The sequence below is a fragment of the Camelus bactrianus genome, chromosome 25, assembly GCF_048773025.1.
Source record: "Camelus bactrianus isolate YW-2024 breed Bactrian camel chromosome 25, ASM4877302v1, whole genome shotgun sequence".
Classification (NCBI taxonomy): Eukaryota; Metazoa; Chordata; class Mammalia; order Artiodactyla; family Camelidae; genus Camelus; species Camelus bactrianus.
Window position 1 is genome coordinate 31901266 of NC_133563.1, and position 23200 is coordinate 31924465.

The window sequence follows — 23200 nt, forward strand, 5'->3', positions numbered from 1 at the left end:
TTAATCTGCCCGATACCTGTGTGAGCTGGGTACCACTATTCCCACTTCGCAGAGGAGAGAGTGAAGGCCTGGAGAGGTTTCACTGTCTCGCCCAAGGTCACACTGCTAGAAAGTCTGGGAGTGAGCAGTGGTGTCCTTGGTAAGAAGCCTGCTATGTGCCAGGATGTCTAGTGGCTGGAGAATCTCCTCTGGCAGGAATGTGCCCGGCCCAAGCTCTCTCCACCCCTCTGGTCATGAAGTTATGCATCAGACGTCCACTGAGCAGCCACAACGTGCTGGCCACTGTGCTGGGTACCTGGCCCTGCCTGTCCTCCTGGAGCACATCGGTCTCCAGAAAGTGAACCCGCTGCCAGCTGTGTGTCTCAGGGGTCCCAAAGCCTCTCCCCACCCGGCCCCTGCCATGTCCCCCAGGATACCTTCAGTAGCCGGGCATCATGTCCCCTGGGAGTAGCCGAGGAAGGGCTGCCAGGAGCACCGTCACCGCCTCTCCATCAGCAGTGGCTTCTGCGGCGGAGTGAGTGGGCAGCAGGGCCCGGAGCGGGAGCCCAGGAGGCCATGCTCTCAGGAAGGGCAGTTGCTAAACCGGCTGCACACTTCCTCTGCTAGAAACGAGGAAGGCGCGGGGCTTGCAGAAGGCAGGTTCCTGTTTTCAGCAACCACACGGAGCAGACTTCTCTCTGTAAGGACAGGGAAGATAATGGTGTGCTTCTTTTGTTTTTTTTTTACAAAGCACTTGGGAATGTGGGCAGCTTGATTCTAAATGTCCCGGCTACACTCCGGTTTCAGACACTGGAACTTCTTTTTTTGCTCTAATTAAAAGGCCAAGGAGGCTGAGAGCTGCTTTCACGGTCCCCAAAGCCCACTGGGTCCGAGGAGGCCGTGGCTCAGAGCTGCAGCTTCTCTTTTCTCAGTTTCTTGATGTCGCTGCCCGGTGGACCCCAGAGCAGAGCTGCTGGCCCTGGCTCTGCTGTAGGCCAGTTTTTAATTGGCAGTGGCTTGAAATAGTGGGTATCAAAGACCCTCTACAGAAAGGGGCAGCCCACTAGCCTTCCTGGGGGAGACACACCGCTCCTCGGCTGGGCTGCAACCAGAAGAAACTAAAAAGATTATGACAAATAGTTAGCTCCCCCAGGTTCCTGATCGAAGCTGAGTAAGAAAACATGGCAACTGGATGCGGGATGCTTGACTGGGTCCTGGATCAAGGAAAAGGACTAGAAAGAACGTTACTGGGATGGAGGTGGGGGGTATTGAAGTGTAGACTGTACTTAAGGTAATTTGTGTCATAACGGTGATGTTCTCGGGTGTAATGATGATGTGACCATTATGTGCAGAATGTGCTGGTTCTTAGGAAATGCACGGTGGAGTCATGCTGTCTCTATTGAGAAAGAAAATACACACACATAAAGAGAAAGAGAATGAGAGAGACAGAAATCAAGGTGGCAACATGTTCACTCTTGGTGAATCTAAGTGAAGGCATATGTGCATCACACTATTTCATCTTTCTGAAGGGTCTAAAACTTTTTAAAAATAATAGGATACAGTTCCTGGTTCATAGCATGTGTGTCTCAAGCGAGACAGCCCAGGCCCATGGCTTGTTGGTGGCAGACAGTCGCAGAAGCTGCCAGGGCGCCAGCTCCAGGCGGGGGTGCCTGGGAGTGTGAGCAGGGAATGCCAGATGGCCTGCTGGGCGGCCCTGAGAGCCCTGGCCGACCCCCTACTTTGCAGAGAAGACAGAGCCTCCAGCGACTTGCCCGGAACCACACAGCTGGTCTCGAAGCAGAGCCAGGGCCAGTGTCTAGGGCTGATGACACGGTTCCAAGCCAGCGGGGCCGACACAGCCACCAGGGACAGTCATTTAGAAACCTTTCTCAGCATTATTATTGAAGATGAATTAAAAACACCAGGGCTGCTTCTAAATTTAGAAGGAGCTCTGTACTAGAGATGCTTCCTTAGACAACTTGTGAAAGTCCGCGCTCCGCGCACGGCACCCTGGGAAGGTACAGAGGAAATGTTGCAAAGACTGAACGGGTGGTTTGCCCAGCTGGGAAAGAGCAGACGGGCAGACAGAAGCAGAACTGTGTTTTTTTCCCCCTCAAATTCCCATAGAGGAGTAAAAGAGGTTTGAATTGATATTCAGAAGGTATGAGGTTTGTGGCAACTTTTCAACAAATATTTGCTGAGAACCTCTGATGAGTTAGACTCTTAATTCATTCCCTCATTCAATCATTTATTAAAAAAATTCTCCAGACACAGGAATTCAGCTGTGCACACAGCCCCACCTTCACTGAGCGTATCTTCTCTAGGGGAGCCACGGGACAAAGACTTAACTATGGCAGCTGTCAACTACAGGGACTCTGTAAGGAAGTGAACTGGCCAGAGTGACAGAGGGGCCTGGGAGCTGCTACTTCCCACAGGTGGTTGGGGAGGGGGGGCAGAGGCGGGGGGGGGGGGCTCTGTGCCATTTGCGGAGACCCTCGGGAAGAAAAGGAGCGGATCTTGGGACAAACTGGAGCATCAGAGGCTGCTGCAGAAGGAGCTCCTGGCTTAACATGGACTTTGGAGGGTGGGGGTCAGGCACAGTGGAGCCTAAGGCAGCCCTGAGCTGATGATGGAGGCAGACGGCTGGCAGGTGGGGACCATAGAGGGGTCTCCACTGGAGGGAGTAGTCCATGAACCAGAGAAGCTGCCGCACGAGGAGAAGCTTGGAGTTTGGAGCCCTGGGAGCTGGGGTCGCAGGATGCACTCTGCTCATTTCTAGTGTGTGGCAGGCGGCCTAGGGCTGCTACTGACTAGCCCTGGCCGCGGTGTTTCACTGCCTCCCTCTCACCCCTGGTGTGACCGCACCAAAACAGGGTTTGTTCCAGCAAATATTCCTGACGCTGTCCTCTGGGCCGCAAGGAATCTTGGGCTGTGGCCCGAGTGGGGGTTGGTGTGGAGGTCGGAGCCCACACTTGGCAGGGGATGCCCCCACCGAGGTCTTTAAGTATAAGTATGGAGTGAGCCCCGACCAGGTGACAACGAGTCAGCCTGTCACGCTTTAGAGCTCACGGAGACACCCAAGTCCATCCGTGTGAGAACACCTGATTTCCGGAGGGCTGTGCGAGTTAATCAGCTATTGGGATCCAGGCTAACATCCACAGTCAGGTGAGCAAGACGCCCCCAGGGCTTGAGATTTGCTCGGTTAATTTCCTCGAACTTAAGGGGCAGTCATCACCTTATCGAAATGAAACGTTCCACTTTGTAAACAACTAGCTTTACGCACTTAGTGTTGCCGGGAACCAGGTGTTGCTTCCCCTACTGGGGGCCCGCAGGTCTCCCAACCCAAGCGATGCAGAGCCCACCTCTCCAGCTTCAGGTCTCAGCCGGGCTCCAGGTTCTAGGAGGTAAGGGCGACTTGGTGTCATGTGGCCAGGGAGGAAGTGTTTAAGCCCCACAGTGTACAGCTTGATCTAGTGTTACCAGATTCCCAGTGCTACTCAAAATTATTTCTCCTTCTTTCTATGTAAATGCTGGAAAAGTTAGAAGATGAAAAAGGCAACCTCAAGCATTAGTAAACTCCCCATGGGTCATCTCTTTGGGGCAAGGCTCAGTGCCGGGCTCAGTGGTTATGTGTGAGTCCTGCCCTTCCCTGCCCTCCCCGGCTTATGCTCCGCTTTGAAAGGAAAGGGAGGCACCCATATTCTGTGGTCCCCCACTGTGTGCCTAGCACTATGCTGTTAATCTATGCACATCCTCCAAGAACCCACACAACCTAGGAAGGAAGGAGGATGAGTAACACCATTTTGGCTCATAGAGAGGTTCAGAAACCTTTGCAAGGACACCCAAGATCCCAAATATCTTGAATCAGCTAACCATGAAAACCATCAGGGAGATGGCAGACCCTATTGTTTCTCTAGAGGTGGGAGTTTTTCATATTTCTGGAATTATCGGCAGAGTTGAGTAAGTGGTCCATCCATATACAGTATTCTGTCATCTGCATATTGTGAGAATTTTACTTCTTCCCTTCCAATTTGGCTCCTTTTAATTTCTTTTTCTTGTCTGATTGCTGTGGCTGGGACTTCCAATACTATGTTGAATAGAAGTGGTGAGAGCAGGCACCCTGTCTTGTTCCAGATTTTAGCAGAAAGGCTTTCAAATTTTTGCTGTTGAGTATTATGTTGGGTGTGGGTTTGTCATAATTAGTTTTTATTACATTGAGCTATGTTCCCTCCATATCCACTTTAGTAGGAGTTTTTAAAATCATGAATGGATGCTACATTTTATCAAATGCTTTTTCTGCATCTATTGAGATGATCATGTTGTTTTTGTCCTTTCTTGTTTTGCTGTGGCGTATCACATTGATTGATTTGTGTATCTTGAACCACCCTTGTGACTCTGGGATGAATCCAACTGGGTCATAGTGTATCATCTTTTTTATGTGTGGTTGAATTCGGTTTGCTAACATTTTGTTGAGTCTTTTTGCATCTATATTCATCAAAGATATTGGCCTGCAATTTTCTTTTTTGATAGTGTCTTTGAAGTGGGCCATCCAGATGAGCTGAATTCTCCAGCGAGAGTAGGACCTAAATGTATGTCATCAGAATCTTTGTGTTTCTTTGGGAACCTTATTGGAGCTGACAGTCTCTTCAGGAAAAAGAAAAGTAGGGGTTCTATTTGCGCTGGACTTCTCTGCTGTGATGAGTTGCACAGACGTGTTGATTCACCAGGGCTGTTCTTTTCTGTTGTTGCTCAACATCACCCCACTGCATCCACCTCGGAGGTTGATAAAGCGGTCAGCAGATTTCTCAGAACTTGGGGAGCTCCCTGAACAGGGGCCCGATTTCAGTCCTCCCAACTTTGCAACTTTGCTTTCCTTACTAACTTCCTCTAGATGCACTAAGATGCAAACTCTTCTGTTTTCTAGATCTAACAGCGATCATTTATTTAAATGAACATTGTATTACACATATATTAGTCTCACACCAGCCATGAGGCTGAGCTCTGGGGGCACAAAGGTGCCTGGGACACATGCCCTGCCATCCAGGAGGTCAGCGAACAGGAGCCAGGAATGGACCTCAATGACAGGGCAGCATGGTGGGGGTTCGACGGTGAGGGAAACCATAAGAAATGGTTCAAAATGTTGCAGTGGCCCTGAGGCTGGATGGAGGGGTGATGTTCAGCTCAACCTTGAACATGAAGGGAGTCCACTAAGGCTACACATCTGGTGGTGCTGGCCAGGACGTTCAGTTTGTGCCTGCTCTTTTTTTTTTTTTTTTTTTTTTTTTTTTTTATGGATGATTTCAGGTACATCTTGTCTGGAGCTGGAAGTAACTTCATGTCCGCCACTCATCAGTCATCCTGCGTCCCGTGATCTCTTTTTCCCTTTCAAATGCATGTGGGACAGGCTGAAGAGGTGACCCTTAGATCAGTTCAGTCTCAGCCCAGTTCTGCCCCAGCCGTCCAGGCAGCGCCTCATCCCTGCACTGTGCTGGCATTTGTGTGGATTCCTCATGGGGTCCTCACTGCTCCAACCTGCTTTCTCAGTTTCCTTCCACTTTCTCCTACTGCCTGGACAGGCTCTGCTGATTTTGCCTCTGAATTTACTCCTGCTGTTCCGTTGACCTGCCTGGAATGACCTTCCCCTCATTTTAGGATCTGCCAGAATCAGGGATGAGTCTCCCGTTTGGGCCAGCCAGGGCTTGATCCTTTCATCTTACAGGGTCAGAGCCTGGTTGAAGGGCTCTGTTCCCTTAACCCCCTGTAATAGGTGGGGGCCAAGCCCTGTCCCCCCTGCTCTTACCCTCTGTCCAAAGGCGAGGTTGTTTAGCTGTCCTAGTGGACCATTCCACAGCCTGGCTCAGGCTCTGTGGCCCTGATGGTGAGGCCGGATGGCAGAGGTGAAGCCATCTGTCTGCCGCCGAGCCTTTCGCCAGAATAACCCACAACTCTCCCAGAGGCAAGAAGTTTGCTGGTCACTTTTATTCCTCCCAGCAGGGCAGACACTGTGGGTCCATGGTGACATTCCAGCTCTGCTCTGCTTTCTTCAACCCCCACCCGAGAAAAGGGCCTCTTCCTGTCCTCTAATGCAATTATCTCCAAACTTTTTGATCGTGACAGTAAAAAGTTTTGAGTAAGCATCCCCCACTTATGCACATCTATCATTATTTATATACAGTCATCAATTAGATACACAGATGGCTCTATTAATATATGCATTATAAATATAAAAATATTTCAAAAGGATAAAATGAATTAAGTGATAGTTCTAAGTAAGTATTCCAGAATTTTCTTCCTGTGCTGCAGTGGATTGTCTCATGCATCCCATTTGGGAGACCAAGACTCTAACAGAAACATAAAGGAGGAGACAGGCCTCATTTCTAAACAAAGAGGCTTCTTTAACAAGGAATTTTGAAACATTTCAAGTTATCTTCCCCTGGTGCAAATACATAGTCTATCTTCTGGGAAAGGCACGAGATCCTTGTGAACTCCTCTTGGAACAAAGACAAGGGGCAGTCTTCCCACGGCAAAGAAAAGCCAGTGCATGGTAGCCCCGGGTGGGATCAGGGCCCACAAAGGAAGTTTTTTCAGGGTTCTATCTGACACTTCCTTTTCCCATCTCTATGTTGGTCTGACTTCCAAAAATTGTAAGTCCCATAAAGACAGGGAGCCTACCGGTTTTGTCAGTGATTGGCACCTTGCCAGAGCAACCATCACATATTTACTAGGAGGCAGGAAGGGCAAAAGGGAGGGAGAATTGGAGGATGGGACAGAGGGAGTGAGAAAAAAGAAATGAAACTCCCCTCCCTGTAGATTACAAACTTTCTTAAGGCCTTAATCATCCTCAGATCCCCCGCAGCAGCTGGCATACAGAAGGTGCTCAAGGATGTGCGTGGAATTATCCTGAGAACAGACTAGCTTGTAGCAGAAGAGCAGGCTGCGTCCCTGGGATGGTAGAAACAGAGGGCTGGACATTTAGAGATAAAGCCTCTGAGATTAGCTTCCCAGCAGGACAGGAGTCAGGCCTCTTAACTGCTTTGCCCCTGTTTTTTCATCTCATGAACAGTGATCACAGTAAAACTCGCCAACCACCTCGACATGTGCTTTAACAGCACAAAATGAGGCTCAGATCTCAACAGAATGATTATGGCTTTTATTAACGTCCCCTCTCTCACTCTTTCATTCTGCAAGGCCTTAATACTTCTGTGAGATGTGCTTTGTACTCATGACAGGGTTCTGGGGTTGTCATCTAAATAAGGGCAAGCTGGAAACCGGCCTTGCTGTAATTTAGAATGGTGTCATCCATTTATAAGCCACTGGATGGGTGTGAAATTGTCAGGCAGCCTTGGCTTCAGCACCCACTGAGCCACAACTAATTACACCCAGCAGCATGGGTCCCCCGAGGAGGCACAGGAGAGGAGAGACATGCTAAGCTGCTTAAAATATCCTTGGCCAAAACAAAATTTCAACCTCAAAAGCCTTCTTGAGACTGGAGACTATTTCACTATTTTTTATATTTTAGTTAGAGTAACAGTCACATCAGAAATCATAACAACTGACCTCTGAACAGTGCTCCACAGGTTACATTTTCCAAATCTGTTATTTCATTTAATTTTCACGTGGATTCTTGGAAATACCAGTTATGAGTGTAATGACTGCTACTGCTTACGGGGAACCTGACACGTGTGAGCACGTTACCTGTTATCTGTTCATCTCTGCAAACAAAGGAGGTAAACATTCTTCTTACTCTAGTTGTATATTTGAGGAAACGGAGGGATGGGGAATTCAAATAGCTTTCCTAAGGACACAGAGATGGTTAAGAGGGGATGCTGGACTTGAACCTGGGCTAATGATGGACCCGTAGCCCATGCTCTTGCTGCCGCGCCTTAAGACATTAACATGTACCCGTTTTACAGGTGGGGAAATTGAGACCCAGAGAGTAAAGCCACTTACCAAGTTGTCAACACAGGATTCAGTAAGATTTCTCTAATCCCAAAGCCCATGCTCGGCCCTTTTTTTTTTTTTTTTTGCCTGCACTATAGAATATCTTATACTTGTTTTCACCTGACAAATTTGAAGGGGATGATGTTACAAATGATGTGAAATGGATTCCAGGAGCTCAGCAGGGACAGGGATTCAGGAGCATACCTATTTAGTTCATACAGATGCGTCAGCACCTCAGCAAGAGTCCCCTGGGATTGCCCACATGGAAAAGTTTGGAAAGAGGGTCTGTGTGAATTATGGCTCCAGCGCAGGGACTCCCAGTCCAGAACCTGACTCTGGCACCCTTTAACTGAACTCCCCTGGGCAGCCCCCTCACCCATGCCTTTGCGTGTGGCCCCCAGGAAGTCCCTCCTCCCAGTCCAACCTGTTGCCAAGGCACCCCTTCCTCAGACGACCCCTCCAGGGATGTCAAACCAGCTCTGGGCTGCGTCCCTCCTCTCTGCTCTGCTCCTGCCGCTCTCTGCACAGAGCCACCACTGGTCCATGCAGCCCAGGTCACCCCTCCTGGTGTACTGTCCCCCGGGAGGCCACCCTGCCCCCCAGCCCCCCAGCTGGCTCAGTTCCTGCACTCACAAGGCCGTCCACAACCCCCAGAATCTCAGAACCTCCACACCCCCTGCTCTTCTCCAGGGCAGGCACCTTGAGCCCTGTCTCCTGCTCAGGAGCTGGTCGGTGCCTTTCACTCAAGAAGGAAGGAGGGAGGAAGAAGGCAAGAAGAGGGGACGTGGGGAGAGGGAGGCAATCGGAGGTGACAGAGAAGAGAATAGTAATCAGACATGGCTTCTCCCTTCTAGAAGTCTGGGCTAGGCTCTGCCATCGTCTAGGTGTCATGTTGGTGGGGTAGTTCTTCCTGCGCCGTGGCTGATCCCAGAGTCAAATTATATGAAAAACAAGCGGAGCCACGAGGCTTCAGTTGGGAGCCGGCTCCTCTGGGCCGGGGGTACTGGCAGGGCTTCTCGCCTCTCCATCTTCCCCCCTTGAAGTTAGACAGACAAACACAGCGCTGGGCCAGGGCTGCTGCCCCCGGTACCTCATATATGTCCTGATGTCACCATCCCACATGACAAACCTAAGAGGGATGAATAAAATCCCAACCTTACCAAACAGACTGACATCCTCCAGGGCCAAGACTTTCCATCTCCTCCATGCGGTCCCAGCTGCCCTAGGCATTATTCTGGGCCAGCTGGTCCCTAAAACAAAGCTACAGGAAGCAGTGACTCGAGAGAAATGTTTAGGCACTTTACAAGTTATTCTTACGAAATTATTTTTAAGAGGTGCTCCCTACCCAGTGTGTACCTGTGAACTGCTGGTTGAGACGGAGGGAAAGACTCAGGAGCCTGTCCTTTCAACTCTCTTTAAATATGGGAGCAGGCACAGCCTGGGCCATCATCTGGGGGTCACTTTTAAAGGGTGACACCTTTGCCTAGGAAATCAGTGCTTTTCAAGTGCCAAGCGTTTAAATGGTTTCTGACAGCCAGAAGGTGACTGAGGCCATGGGATGTAATGTTTGTGGCAGATGGAAAAAAAGGCATTTTGTCAAGTCTCCAAGAGCCTAGAGGAAAAGCGTGACTGGAGCCTCAGCTCTGTTCTGAAGGGGCAAAGCCAAGCTAGAGCAAGTGCCCCGGAGGCCCCCTCCCCTCCAGAGGGCTCCCCGCAGCGGACCCTGGGGCAAGGCCTCCACACAGAACATCGGCAGGTGAGGGGGACAGTTTGCAGCCGAACCACGTGGAGAGCAGTGTTCGCCAAGGATGTCAGGAGATGTGAGGCTGAGAGCACACAGATGCCCCATCCCTCTTCCTTCTGCCACACGGAGGCCAGGCGGTGTGGTGATTCAGAGATAAGTGGCTCGTGAGCACTGGGTGATTTGGGGCAGGTCATTTATCTTCTCTGAGGCTTTGTCCCTCCTTAATAAAAGGGGCACAGCCACTGCTCCCTGGTCCAGAGTCTCAGTGAGCACAAACTGAGAAGATGATGTAAAGTGTGTAGAACACACCAGGTGCCCACCACCTGCTGGTTCCTGCCTTCCCTTTTCTCCACGTGTAGACACGGTTGGTTGGTGGTTTAAGTTTGCAAATAATAACACACCAAGGTGCAACCTTTTTGCAGGGCAATCCGGCAGCACATTGTAAAAAATAATGTTTTATAATATGTATATTTAGAATGCAAAGCAGGACTCCTGGACCTTAGGTGAAGCAATGGTTTCTTGGATATGATTCCAAAAGCACATGCAGCAAAAAGATAAATAAATACATTGGACTTCATCAAAGCTATAAACTTTTGTACTGCAAAAAATAGCATTGAGAAAGCGAAAAGGCAACTCACAGAATGGAACAAAATGCTTGCAAATCATGTATCTGATAAAGGACTTGTATCCAGAATATAAAGAGAATACTTAAAAACTCACTAACAAAAAGACAACCCAATTTTAAAATGGGCAAAGGATCTGAATAGATATTTCTCCAAAGATATACAAATGGCCCATAAGCACCTGAAAAGATGCTCAGAATCACTCGATGTTAGGGAAATGCAAATTAAAACCACAATGAGATACCACTTCATATCCACTAAAATTGCTCTAAAAATAATAAAAGACAATAATGAGTGTTGCTGAGAATGTAGAGAGATTGGAACATTTGTGCATTGCTTGTGGCAATATAAAATGGTGCAGCTGCTTTAGAAAACATTTTGGCAGCTTCTCAAAGGGTTAAATATAGTGTTACCATATGACCCAGAAGTTCCATTCTTAGGAATACAGCCAAGAGAAATGACATGACATATACCCATGCACACAAAATTGAACATGAATGCTCACAGCAGCATTGATTATGATCATCAAAAAGTAGAAACAACCCAAATTTCCATCAGCTGATAAATACAGGCACAAAATATCACATATCTATGCAATGGAATATTATTCAGCAACAAAAAGGAATGAAGTACCGACGCTTTTGTGCTACAGCATGGATGCAGTGAAGGCAGCCAGACACAAAAGGCCACACATGGTATGATTCCATTTGTATAACACGTGCAGAATTAGCGTCTCCATAGAGACAGAAAGTACGTTAGTGGTTGATAGGGGCTGAGGGATGGGTACTAGATTTCTCTGTGGGATGATGAAAATATTCTAAAACTAGATTATGGTGATGTTTGCACAACTCTGTGAATATAACTAAAAGCCATTGAATTGTATGCTTTAAATGAGTGAACTGGATGGTATGTGACTTATATCTCAATAAAGCCATTTTTCAAAAAGTTAGCTATAGAGGCCAAGAAACATGGCTTAACATACTATTGAAATGTTCATCATACGTATGTAATACAAAAAATATTTTCCTTTAATAAAGGTTTTTCCACATGGTATCTACTTAACGGGAGACCATTAAAACATTGCGTAAACTGTGCAATACATTTTCATTATCTCTCAGGAAAAAAAAATGTAGATACCTTTTGACCCAGTAATTGTGTGTAATAAGCAAGTCATAGATACGTGACTAGATTCAGCTATAAGGATGTGCATCTCAGTGTTGTCTAAAACAGCATCAAACTAGAGACATTAATAGCTCTCATTTATTGAATACTTGCAGTGCGCAAGGTACCCAATGTTATAAGAAAATCGTCTCCTTTCTCAGTACAGCAGTCCTCTGGGGAAGCTGTCAGAACCATTACACTCCTTCTTACAGATTAAGAAGGAGTCCAAATCAAAAACTACAAGTCGGAGCTGAGCTTTGCATCCAAGACTGCCACACTACCTGGCCTGCAGCTGCCCCCAGTCTCTCCACGACTCTCCCCAGCAGCCTACATACGCGATGCAGGTGGCACTGGAAACAGTCTGCTAAGTGAAGAGATACTGGTGCAGAGTGATAGTCACAATGGCCTGTGAGGTGAAAAAGACAGGTTCAGAATCAGTATGCTCTTCCTAGTTCCTGCACGTAAATATGCAAACACACACACACACACACACACACACACACACACACACACACACACAAATGAAGGAGACATGCTGGGAGGCGAACAGCACTTAGCTGTCATGCTCCTCGTTTGGGAGGATTACATGTAATTTTAATTTTCTTTCCTTTGCTCACCTGTGTTTTCTACTATTGATCTTTGCGCTGCTGTTTTGGCTGTAGAAATGGCAGAAGTTGCTCCTTTAACTAGACTGAGGTGACACCAGTGGAGGAGAGCAATACACGCTGGCCTTTTTCTAGGGTGTGCAGAGGACTGGCGTTTGGACAAGCCCGTGCTGACGGCCAGGCTTGTTCTCGGGCCACGCCTCTCAGTCAGGACCACGGCCCTTCGCCCTCGGGGGGCTCCCTTCTGCTCCACCCCTTATTCCCCTGCTGAGGGGTCTTAAATGGTCTTGGCCTGCCGCTTGTCCGCTGGTCAGTGATTATGACTGCTTTCCTCTTGACAAGGAGAAGTTGTATTTTAGTATGGGATTGAGCCTTAAATGTAATTAGATTTTTTTTTTAATTAGGAGTTTAGTATGAATTCATCAGAAGAAAGAATATTCTGAAAAGTATAAAAAGCCCGTAAGACTTGCCCTTGGTTCCCTCCCCTGGAATTAATAGGGAGCTCCGGGAATTGATAAAGTTGGACTAGCCCAAGAGCCTGGCAGAGTGACTGGCGGTGGGGAGGGGGCAAGCGGGACGGGCTGCTCTGAATTTCACACGATCCCTGCCATCCGCTGAGGCATGGGAAAACCACAGCATCTCGGGGTCGGAAACGTGGGGTTAAAGCCTTTCACCTGGTACTGGCAGGTTATTAAACTTCCTCGACAGTCCTTCCTGAGTGTACCCTGGTTTCTTTTTGGAATGAAGTGGAGAATGTACAAAAGGGTGATTAAATAAGTAATGTATTTCCTTTTCAAATAACATTGGCTCTTCCTGCTTCATCGGGTGGGTATTTAAATGTGACAGTCTGAGCCAGTGCTTCATATAAAGCAGAGCATGGTACTTTGTAAACGCACGTCAGAGTGACCCAGAGTGGGTTCTGGTTTGTCTCCGCGTGACTTCTCCAGGCTGCAGACATAACGACATCATGACAACAGGCCTTTCCGAGCCGTTGCTGTGGGAGACCTCTCTCCTTTGGCACTCCTGCCTCGGGAGAAGCCAGCCTTGCCCCGCCTTTCTTCTCTCTGTCCTGGCCACTCTTGCAAAGGACTTGTTTACGAGTCATCCTCCATCAGCCACTCCCAAGTGGAGAGGAAAATCGGAGTGATGGGCTGAGTTCTCGTTTCCAGCTGTCGGGAGGACAGCATGGGGGAACAGTGCAAGTGTTATAGTCCTGGCTCTGCTGCTCTCAGTCCCAAGACCTTGAACAACGTGCTTGTCCACTCTGGGCCTCAGTCTCTCCATCTGTAAAGTGGGAGTGATAATCCTTATAAGGCTGTTGTGAGGATGAGATGTGAACACGTGCATGAATGACCTGGCTCTCAAGACGTACTTTAGAAATGTTTGATTTGCTTCCACTTCCCTTTAAAAGTTACACAACTTGAAGGTGGGGAGATGCAGGTGGAGAGAGGTTGGGAGTCAGGAGAGGGTCAGGAGGAAGCAGAAGTGGCCGTGAAGCCAAGCCGTGCCTCCTGCCCAGTCCCCTGCCCCTCGGGGGGACCGGGCTGCTGGTGCTCCCTGCAGCCTCTGACTCCTGCAATCAGCCACGATTGGTGAGGTGCTACACCACTTTTCCATACTTGACGTTGTTTTCAAAGTGTTAAAGAGAACGACCATGTAGACTTAGTGAGTAAAGGGCCAGTGTGCCATCGGCCTCCTGGGAGGACCCGTAGAAGTAAGAGGAGCAGAAGGAACGGACGCCAGGGGAGCACGTGCTCTGCCCCAGGCGCCGCGCTGAGCTCCCGCCGCAGCGCGCTTCGTGCACCTCTTGGGACGAGGCTGTGAGGCCGGGGCTTTGTGGTGGAGGCCCTGGGGCTTGGAGAGGTGGAGTATTTTGTACACTCACACTTCTCTGCAAAAGCAGCGTTGCTCGCTGAACCTCCTTCAACCTCCTTGCCACTCACGTGCTCTCCTAGACGGCGATTCACCCCCGCACCGGGTGTGAAGATGCTTCGGGGCAACAGCAACACCTCAGCTGATATTCAATCCACATTAACAAGGGCTAAGATGTGCTTTTTGGTTTTTTCTCCATCCACATCCCCTGAGCTTCACCAAGGAAAACCAAGAACCGCTGATTCCCGAGAAGAAGCGGGATGCGTGCTCCGATGCCCTAAGACTAGGGTTTCAAGATGAAGGTTTTGTGCTAACGATCATCCCTTTTACTGAAGTTTCGCCAAAATTGAAGTGCTACAAATTAGAGTAAAACTCATGCTTTTAGGGATCAAGTAAAGATGATTTCAGTTTAGAAAAGATGAAAGAGAATAATACTGCACTGACTTGGATGGAAAGAAGATTTTTTTAAAGTCCATCTCTGCTTTAGTTTGCATTTCTCCGCAAGCTGTCTTGGCTGCCTCAACGTCATCCCCCAAGCCACATGTCTGCAATATTCTGGTTGCAATCTGCCAGGTTTGGGCCAGCTCCCAGGAGAGGGTCGGATGCAGGGCAGTGGCAGTGATGCTGCAGTTCACGCCTCGCCCCTGTCTCCTCAGACCACACGAGCCTCTGCTGGGCTCCCGGCTTCACACGGGTCCTCTCTCCCGTTCACCCCACTCAGCAGTCAATCCACCACCCAGCCATTCATCTGACTTCCATTCTGCTCACCAGTGTCTAGCAAAGGACTTCTACGCACCAAGCTTTGTGCTCGGCTCTGGGGGTAAAGGAATAACCATCCCAGCTTCTGCCGTCAGGAGTTCACGTTCAGGAGACCTCGATGCTCCTTTGCTAAGAGTCTACTGGGTGCTGTGTGCCATTTTCAGCGCTACGATGCGCAAATGACTCGCTGACGTTTCTGAGATACCTTGTGCAGCACCCTGTTAAGAAGCCTTTGCTGAATCCTCGTTGCCTGTGGGATAGTACCCTGGGGTTTCCTACCTTCTAACTGCATCTCTTGCTTAGGTTGGATTTAATGCCCTCTCAACTTTGTTCCTTGCCACCCTTCTACGCGCACACCTTTCTTCACTCAGGAGAATTAATTGGTCCATCCATCCATCCATCCATCCATCCATTCACTTACTCAGTCACTGGCTTACTCATTCAGTACATATTTTCCTGAGTTCCAAGTCCTGTCCTGAGGACGCTGAGATATTTGAAGCCAGCACCTGTCCCCTATGGCTCCTTTAGGTATCAGACCTCTGGGTTCACCTGCCATCCCTGCCCAGTCCCCCAAGAGTGGCCACCTGCTCTCTTTCCTTTTCTCTAATCATTTCCTCCCATCAAAGCTCACTCAAGTCCTACTTCTGTATAGCTTCCTCCAGACCACCCTCTTGCTCAGAAATCCCTCCCCACTCTGAATTTTCAAAGCATGAGAAATCCTGGCTCTCTCTTGACCCTGATGATAGAGAGCCTTGTCTTGAGGCCACTGATATGTGTGTTCTGCTGGATATAGTCCATATTTTCAAAAAGTGGGCAGTGAGCGTGAGCAGGCCTCCAAGGCAGAGATCACAGGGGACTTACTTCCTGTCACTTAGTTTGTAATGATGGGTTTAATTGAGTTTTTTAGGCCATGATAATAAGTCAGATTGTAGGAGTTAAACGCATGGATAACAATATTCACCATGACAGTTACAAGTGACTTCACCGAATGACAACTTTGTGGTAGGTAGTTTACATCCATTGCCTTGTTCAGTCTGTACATCATCTCTGCAAATGTTCACCGTAACGTCCCCATTTTCCCAGTCAGGAGCTGGAAGCTCAGAATGACGAAGGTGGGTGGCAAGGTGGCAACGGGCAGAGCGGGAGTCAAAACCCGGTCTGCCTTGACCCAGAGCCCTGACCTCCCACACTGCTTTGGCCTCACATTTGTGCAGAGATGGAAAGAGACTGGCGACCACAGGTGTAAGACTGAGGACACACAGTAGTTAGGACATGTTGGTAAGGAGCCACCTGCCTGGGTTCAGATCCTGGTGCCATCACATCCCTCTGCCACCCGTCCAGACCTGAGACGTGGGGCGGGGGCCCCATCTCTGCCCCTGCGTTTCATCACCTGTGAGGTCCTGATCACACTGTACCGACCTCATAGGGGCGTTCAGGGGTGTGAATCAGCCTGTACATGCACGGCTTTCCCACAATGCATGGCACATAGTGAGCCCTATTTTAATGATAATTATTGCCACCATTTCTGTGTCTACGTGCAGGGTGCTGTCTCAGGGGCTCTGCATAAATGGACCCCTTGATTCCACACGGTGCCCCAGCTGGCGCCTACCTAGCTTCCCACCTGTCCCCTCCTTCCCCAAGAAGCAAAGACCACCCATCACCATCCCCCTTACAGACAAGGAGCCCACGTGCGAGGCGGGGCAGGGCAGGGTGAGCAGTGCTGGGACGGGGATGAGGAGCCGGCACCTCCTGGAAGCCACACCTTCCACCCAGAGCCCCTCCTCAGACTCACTGACTGCCTAAGAAAGGACCACGGGGCCCTCCTGGGACGGCCACCTTTGTCACAGGAACCACCACCTCCTTGTTGCTTTCCGTGGAAGGCCTGCGAGTGGTTCACTGAGGTGTCAGTTTCAAGGAGGTCTGGTGTTTCTGTATGTTTGTGTGTGTGAGTGTGTCTGTGTGTGTGAGTGTGCATGTGGGGTGTCTTTCTATCTGTGTCTCTGTGAGAGTGTTTTTGAGTGTGTGCCTGTGTATGGCTGTGTGTGTGGCTGTGTGTGTGTGTCTCTGTGTGAGTGTGTGTGTGTGTGTGTGTGTGTGTGTGATTGTACTGTGAGTGTGTCTTTCTATCTTAGCCTTGTGGTCTGTGCCTGTGCTTGGCCAGGGGTAGGCCCTGACTCAGAAGTGACCACAGTGGCTGACTGAGGTCAAGATGCTTTACCATGTTCAAGAGAAAAAGAAGTGGTCAGCAATTGTGGTTTGTCCCTGCACTATTTTTAAAGTTAAAAAGAAAACAAGTGGAAACTCACTGCCATTTGATAGCTAGGTCAGATTGAGATAAAGTGCGGGCCCAGGCCTGGGGACAGCTGGCGTGACAGGGCAGGCTGGAGCGACCCCACAGCCAGTCCCATGGGCCCTGTGGTGCTAAGAGCAATAGGAACATCGCTGCCCACCAGGCGGAGGCCATCTCCCCCTCTTCCTGGGCACCCTCACCGTGACCTGTGAGGTGGGGTCATCATCCCCATTCACAGATGGGGAGACTATGGCCCAGCTGTCACTCACTTGCCCAAGGTTAGTTCATCAGCCAGTAGCAAGCCTGGAGTTTGAACCTGGTCCTTCTGCCCCCAAAGCCCCAGGTCTTTTCACAACTCTGCACCTCCTCCCACCCCAACCCCCACCTCCAGCCCCCAGGTTCTTTGTCTCCAATCAGGTGATTCAAAGTGAGGGCTGGGCTAGCCGTTGGCTTGTATAACCACTGATTTTCCATGAAGAACGTGGTTTCCTTCAGAAAGATCGATTAAAACAAAGTACTCGCAGGGAGGAATGTTCTCCGAGCCGTCTTGCGATATCAGCGTAAAACCCACGCCTTTAACCACATCCTCACCCTATCAGGGACTCTGGCTTTTTCTATTTGTAGAAAATGTAGAACACAATGCAGGGCCCCATCCTGAAATCCACATCTCCCCACAGCCTACCGGTGGGCGAAGCTGGGCTCAGAGACCCAGCTCAGTGCTCTGCACTTTTCAGCTCAATTGATGATGTAAAACATGGGGCTTTGACCTTGAACATCTCGAATGTGTGTGTGTGTGTGTGTGTGTGTGTGGTGTGAGTTTGTGTGTGTGTGTTTTCCCTTAAGACTAAGCACATCCAGTGCTTCTCAGAAAAGCTGATCCCTCATCAATAGAAAGGTAAACCCGCAGGCACAGAGCCTCCACACTGGGGCTCAATCGTCGTGACCCTCACTTGCGGCCACTGCTGCCGACTTCCAGGCCCTGGCAGGCTGAGCATTTTACTTTTACTACTGCTTAAGCCTGGGAGTTAGGGTTCTCCCTTGCCCTGAAGCTCAGGGCAAGCCCTTGGCTGGAGATCACCAGGGCCTCCCTGTGCCTTCACCTGCTCATCTATAAAATGGGGTGAGAAGTCCACCTGCCTCGTGGGATGGTTGTGAGGCTTCAGTAAATTAATATCCGTCATATACAAAGGATGCACAGAAATACTCCACAGAGACTGGCTCCTGAGTTTTTTAGGCATCTCAGCCTCCCCCGACAGGCCACGTGGGTCAGTACTTCTGTTACCCAGGAAGAAGAGGGGTTGGTGAGCATGTGAAGCCAGCCTGTGGAACTGGGGCCAGGTCTGGGGCACAGAGCTTCTACCCTGCGCTGCATTTAGAGCCTGCGATTCGGGGCCTCGACTCTCCCTGAGGACAGGCGCAGTCCTGGGCCCCGGCCCTCTGCCTGCCCTGTGGGTATCCGCTCTGCCCAGGGCTGCCCTCAGCTCTCTGTCTACCTCGGGGCAGCCTGTTTTCATTGCAACGCCTGTGCTTTGCCGGTGACCCTTCAGTCCTGACTTGACCCACAAAGCCCACTGGGACCTCCCGGGAGGCAGCACTGGAACGCACTCCCTTATCCCAGGAAATCCATCCAGTGGGCACTTGGAGGACGGGTCTCCTCCCCTGTACACATCTATCTGTTGTCTCTTTGACACGATGAGTCATAGCACCAACGATCCAGGTGAGCATGGCACCTCACTTTACAGTTTCCAGAATGCTGCTTCTGCTTTAATTCAATGGTCCTCTGAAAGACCCAGAAAGGGCGGCGCCCTCCGGTAAACCCATTTCACATATGAGGAAGCCGAGCTCGGTGTTGCCGGTATCTTAACTCAGGGTGGAGGTGCACATGGGAACACCCACCACGGAGTCAGCCACATCAGTGCTCTGCTTACATCAGAGCAAGAGGGGACAGGTCAGCTCAAGGATATGATGCACCGTCTTGTTCTGGACGTGAAAACACACAGGGCCTAATGTGGGGTTGAGAGCACCACCGGGGGGTGGGCTGCCTGGACTGGAGTCCTGGCTCTGCCACCCACCAGCTGTGTGACGATGGGCAGGATACTGAACCTCTCTGTGCCTTACTTTCCTCTATGGTAAGGGGGTAAATAACATTTGCATCTCAGAGTTGTGGAGAGGATTTAATGAGTAAATATATATGAAGTACTTAAAATCATTGTTGCCAAGCTCCTAGCTCCTGGTACATATTAGGTACTTGATAAATGAAAATTCTTCCTGTCCTTTCGGAGCCTCAGTTTGTCTTGTCTGCAGAGTGGGGATGGCCGCTGTCCCTCCTGCCCCCATATCCTTGTGACAATTACATGAGACAAAGCAGACACAGTTCTTGAGAGCTTGCTATTTAAGGAGCCCCAGGAGGCGGTGGTGGGATGTGTCTACTTTTTGCAGAGCCCTCTTCCCAGCGGACTGTTCTGATCTTTGTTCCGGTTTAACCAGCTCTTTGCCTCAATGTACAACTTTAGTTCACAGCCAGGACTGAAGATCACTGCACCCACTGCCCTCATCTCACAGGAAACTGAGGCCTGGGGAGACTCGTTCAAGATCCCACAGCATGTTCACATGACACCGATCAGTCTTGACCTCCCACATGCCTGCGGGCCTCCTGGGAAGGGTCCCGGGACTCCCAGCCTGGATGAAGGATGCAGAACCCTGATGTGGCCCTGCGGCCTCTGGGCTGAGTGGGGGAAGGACGTGAGTGAGACTACCGGCCCTGAGTCTGCCTTCTCTTCCAGGGCGGCTCCGCATTCTCCCCCGCCGCTGTCATCAGGCCGGAGAGGGCTCAGCAGCAGGCAGCTGCTTTGGCAAAGGAGGTCGGCTGCCCCCCATCACCCATCCGAGAGACGGTGTCCTGCCTCCGCCAGGAGCCTGCCAACATCCTCAACGACGCCCAGACCAAGGTGGGCACTCGTGTGCAAGTTGGGGAGGGACGTTCTCTGATCTCTTACAAAAGGAAACTGGGCCAGGAAAGGAGACAGGGCCCACCCAAGGCCACACAGTAGGCTGATGACCAGCTGGAGCTAGAATGCGTATTCCCTGACCGCCAGGGCCGTGTGTGGGCCACAGTCTGTAATGGATCACGCACGGGTCCTGAAGGTGGACAGATCTCTCTGCACATAGGATTTTATCTGTACAATGGGAGTGATGCTGTGAGCCTTATAGAGTTACTAGGAGAGGAAAATGAGGTGACCCGAGGAAAGGGTCTTGCCTGGTCTGGGACCATGATGGCACCCAGTCACGTCACTGCTACATGTACTGAGCGTTATGGTCACGGCTGCAGTGGAGTGAGGCCACCATGCCCCCTTAGATAGACCTGTGTGCTCCCTCTTCCAGCCTGTAAGGATCCTGCTCACGGCCCCCCATCTCTGGCTGGCCCTGATGTTAATGAAAGGGAAACTAGCAGGAATAACTATCATCTGAGCTGGTGGCTTAATCCCTTAGGCAGTGAGCCTGGACTTGCAGACCTGGAGTGGGGTTTATCCTCAGCTCCTCTGAATGTGGGCTGATCAGACAGCGGCTAAAGCTGATGGATTTCCCTGGCACATCCTGCCTTTGGCCACCACCCCTCCTCAGTCAATGTCTCCTCCCGCCTGGCTCACACAACACCAGGCTCAGCCTTACCCATTCCTCCCAGTAGATCTGGAGACTCAGCTTCCCACCCCTGACACTGTCACCTGGTGTCCTGCCTGCCTATTGTTCTGGTCATTTCTCAGTAGAGCCCCAGGTGGATAACATCAGTGTTCATTATGGTTAAGACCTGAGGAAGCAAAGCAATGCAACTGATTACGCCAGTACCATTTTTTTAAAGGCTAAAATCCATATAAATAACGGCACCCCTTTGCACCCCGTGCAGCTCCTGGCTGTGAGTGGTCCTTTCCACTACTGGGGTCCTGTGGTCGACGGCCAGTACCTCCGAGAGGCTCCAGCCAGAGCGCTGCAGAGGCCTCCGCGGGCAAAGGTGGATCTGCTCATCGGGAGCTCTCAGGACGATGGGCTTATAAACAGGGCCAAGGCCGTGAAGGTAGGCGGGGGTGGCCTCCGGGGTGGCTCTGGACCTAAGTCTGACCTTGGTCAAGAATCGTTGACTTGCTTATTTCCAAAATAATTACTGAAAAACTACAAGTGCAAAGGCTCTATAAGGAATTTGGGAGGTGGTGGTGGGAGGTGGGGTTCAGAAATAAGATACCTGCTGAGTTGGGAGCAACACAGACACAGGCGCACCCCCAAGTTACATCTGTGAATGAATCAGCGTGGGAAACTGTGAGCAGAGCCAGACTCAGGAGCTCTGCAGCTGCAGGGTTCCAGGTCGTGGGTACCCCTGCTCCACGAAGGATGCTTGTCCCATGCAGACTGGGAGAAGGAGAGGCAGGGTGATGAAGGGAGTCCTGGCAGGGAAACACAAACACCAGCCTTCCAAGTTTCTGAGCTTCCTAACCTTCCCAGGGAAGCAAGGGCCACACACCTGGAAAGAGCAGCTTTGTGTGGCTTGTTGGAGACTCCGCGAAGTGCGAGGAATTTGTGAGGTCATTTATCTGCCTGGACACATGCTTCCTACTCTGACCAGAGAAACCATCTCTAGATCTCAGTAGAATGTGGCTCAGCCTGGAAGAGGTCACGCACACCCTCCCCTGACCCACCCACCTCTCCTTGTCAAGTAGCTCCTGATGGGCCCTCTAGGTTGTCAGCCTGGGACGGTGGCCCCAGCGCATGACACACACTGATAACACACACTCAACGCGGGGCTCTGTCTGGCTCTACTGAGTATAAGGCAGTATAATTAGTAACAACAAAAGAGAATCATTGAGGGTGAGGTTATAGCTCAAGTGGTAGGGCGCATGCTTAGCAGGCATGAGGTCCTGGGTTCAATCCCCAGTACCTCCATTAAAAAAAAAAACAAAAAAACTCATAACAAAAAAGAATCATTAATGCAGCCAAATGGGATCTTACATCCTTTGGATTATTCTGTTCCCTTGGGTAATCTACCTCATTTAGGGGAATCTATGTTACAACAATAAAAGCACCACTTTGACATGATAGATGCAATTATTGTGGCAAAACACTGTAAGCAACTCAAATGCCTGTAAGTGCCAGGGAAACGGCTGCCTAAATTAAGATACACACGAACTATTGAATATGATGCAGACGGTGAAAAGAATGAACCAGACGCATCTCTCCTGGCTGAAGGTTGCCTGTGACGTGCTGTTAAACAGAAAACAAAAGACAGGAATGCAGAGGAACGTGAAATTAAAGTAGCAATCATAGTTTTTAAAGAACAAGCAACCTGTAAATGTGTAAATATGTATAATTGTGTATGTATCTATGGGAAAGGACAGTGGTGTAGAGAGATGCACAACAAGCAGTCAACACGAGCTCTCTCAGGAGGCGTGGCAGTGTGAAAACGTATGCTTTGGATTTTGTGTTACTGACATTACTAAACATATCTGCAAATTATCTACAACATATGTACATATATGTGTGCATGTACATGTATATGCATAAATAGAGAGTGTTGTGTGTGTGTGTGTTTGTGTGTGTGTGTGTAGCTGCAGGGGGGTCATAGAGCAGACCTTGTTCACTATTAGCTTCCGTCTGGTTGACTCACAGCCATGGAGAAGGAATTTTTGCCCCTGATCCATCCCTACTTTTTTTTGTCAAGGACCCGTATATAACTCAGCTCTTTACTTCAAGGGGCCACAAGTTGATTATTGAACCAGACTAACACTCAGAAACCCTGAAAAAAATGCCACTCTCTACCACTAGCCCTGGGCTTTTCTTCTCGGAAGTAGTGTGTCTTCAAAATACTTCTGATTAAGCTCGTCATCAGGTAAAACCTAGTCAGCCTAGGCATTTGAGTATAAATTATATACACGCGCACTCCTAGACTAATCGCTGTAAGAGATTCATGAAAACAAAGCAATTTTAAAGCACGCTGCACAGTCTACACGCTCCACGCGGGAGACCCTGCCCTACAGCGTGGCCATGATGGAGAGACGTGCCATTGGCCTGCACGCTCTTCCACACAGCCCCGCATTTCACATTGCCCGGCAGGGGAGGATGTGGGAATCTTTGTGCAGAAGATGCTGCTTCCTCTGAGTGTCAGTTCTTTGGATCGTGCGCTGAGAATGCATCCCAGCCATCTCCGACCTTAGAGAGAGAGGAAGAACCACATTCCTGGGAG

At 49.9% G+C, this 23200-nt stretch overlaps 2 protein-coding genes across 2 annotated transcripts in view; one reads left to right on the forward strand and one right to left on the reverse strand.

Annotated features, from left to right (window-relative positions):
- The window catches only part of SLA (Src like adaptor), a 31256-nt gene extending 30636 nt beyond the window's left edge, over positions 1-620 (reverse strand). Inside the window, exon 1 of the mRNA XM_010972667.3 lies at positions 417-620. The gene's annotated coding sequence lies outside the window, so the exon portion shown is untranslated. The remainder of the gene's footprint in view (positions 1-416) is intronic.
- The window catches only part of TG (thyroglobulin), a 203497-nt gene that overhangs the window by 151230 nt on the left and 29067 nt on the right, over positions 1-23200 (forward strand). The window contains exons 42-43 of the mRNA XM_074353110.1: positions 19758-19922; positions 20876-21043. Coding sequence (XP_074209211.1) covers positions 19758-19922; positions 20876-21043 — 333 coding nt within the window. The remainder of the gene's footprint in view (positions 1-19757; positions 19923-20875; positions 21044-23200) is intronic.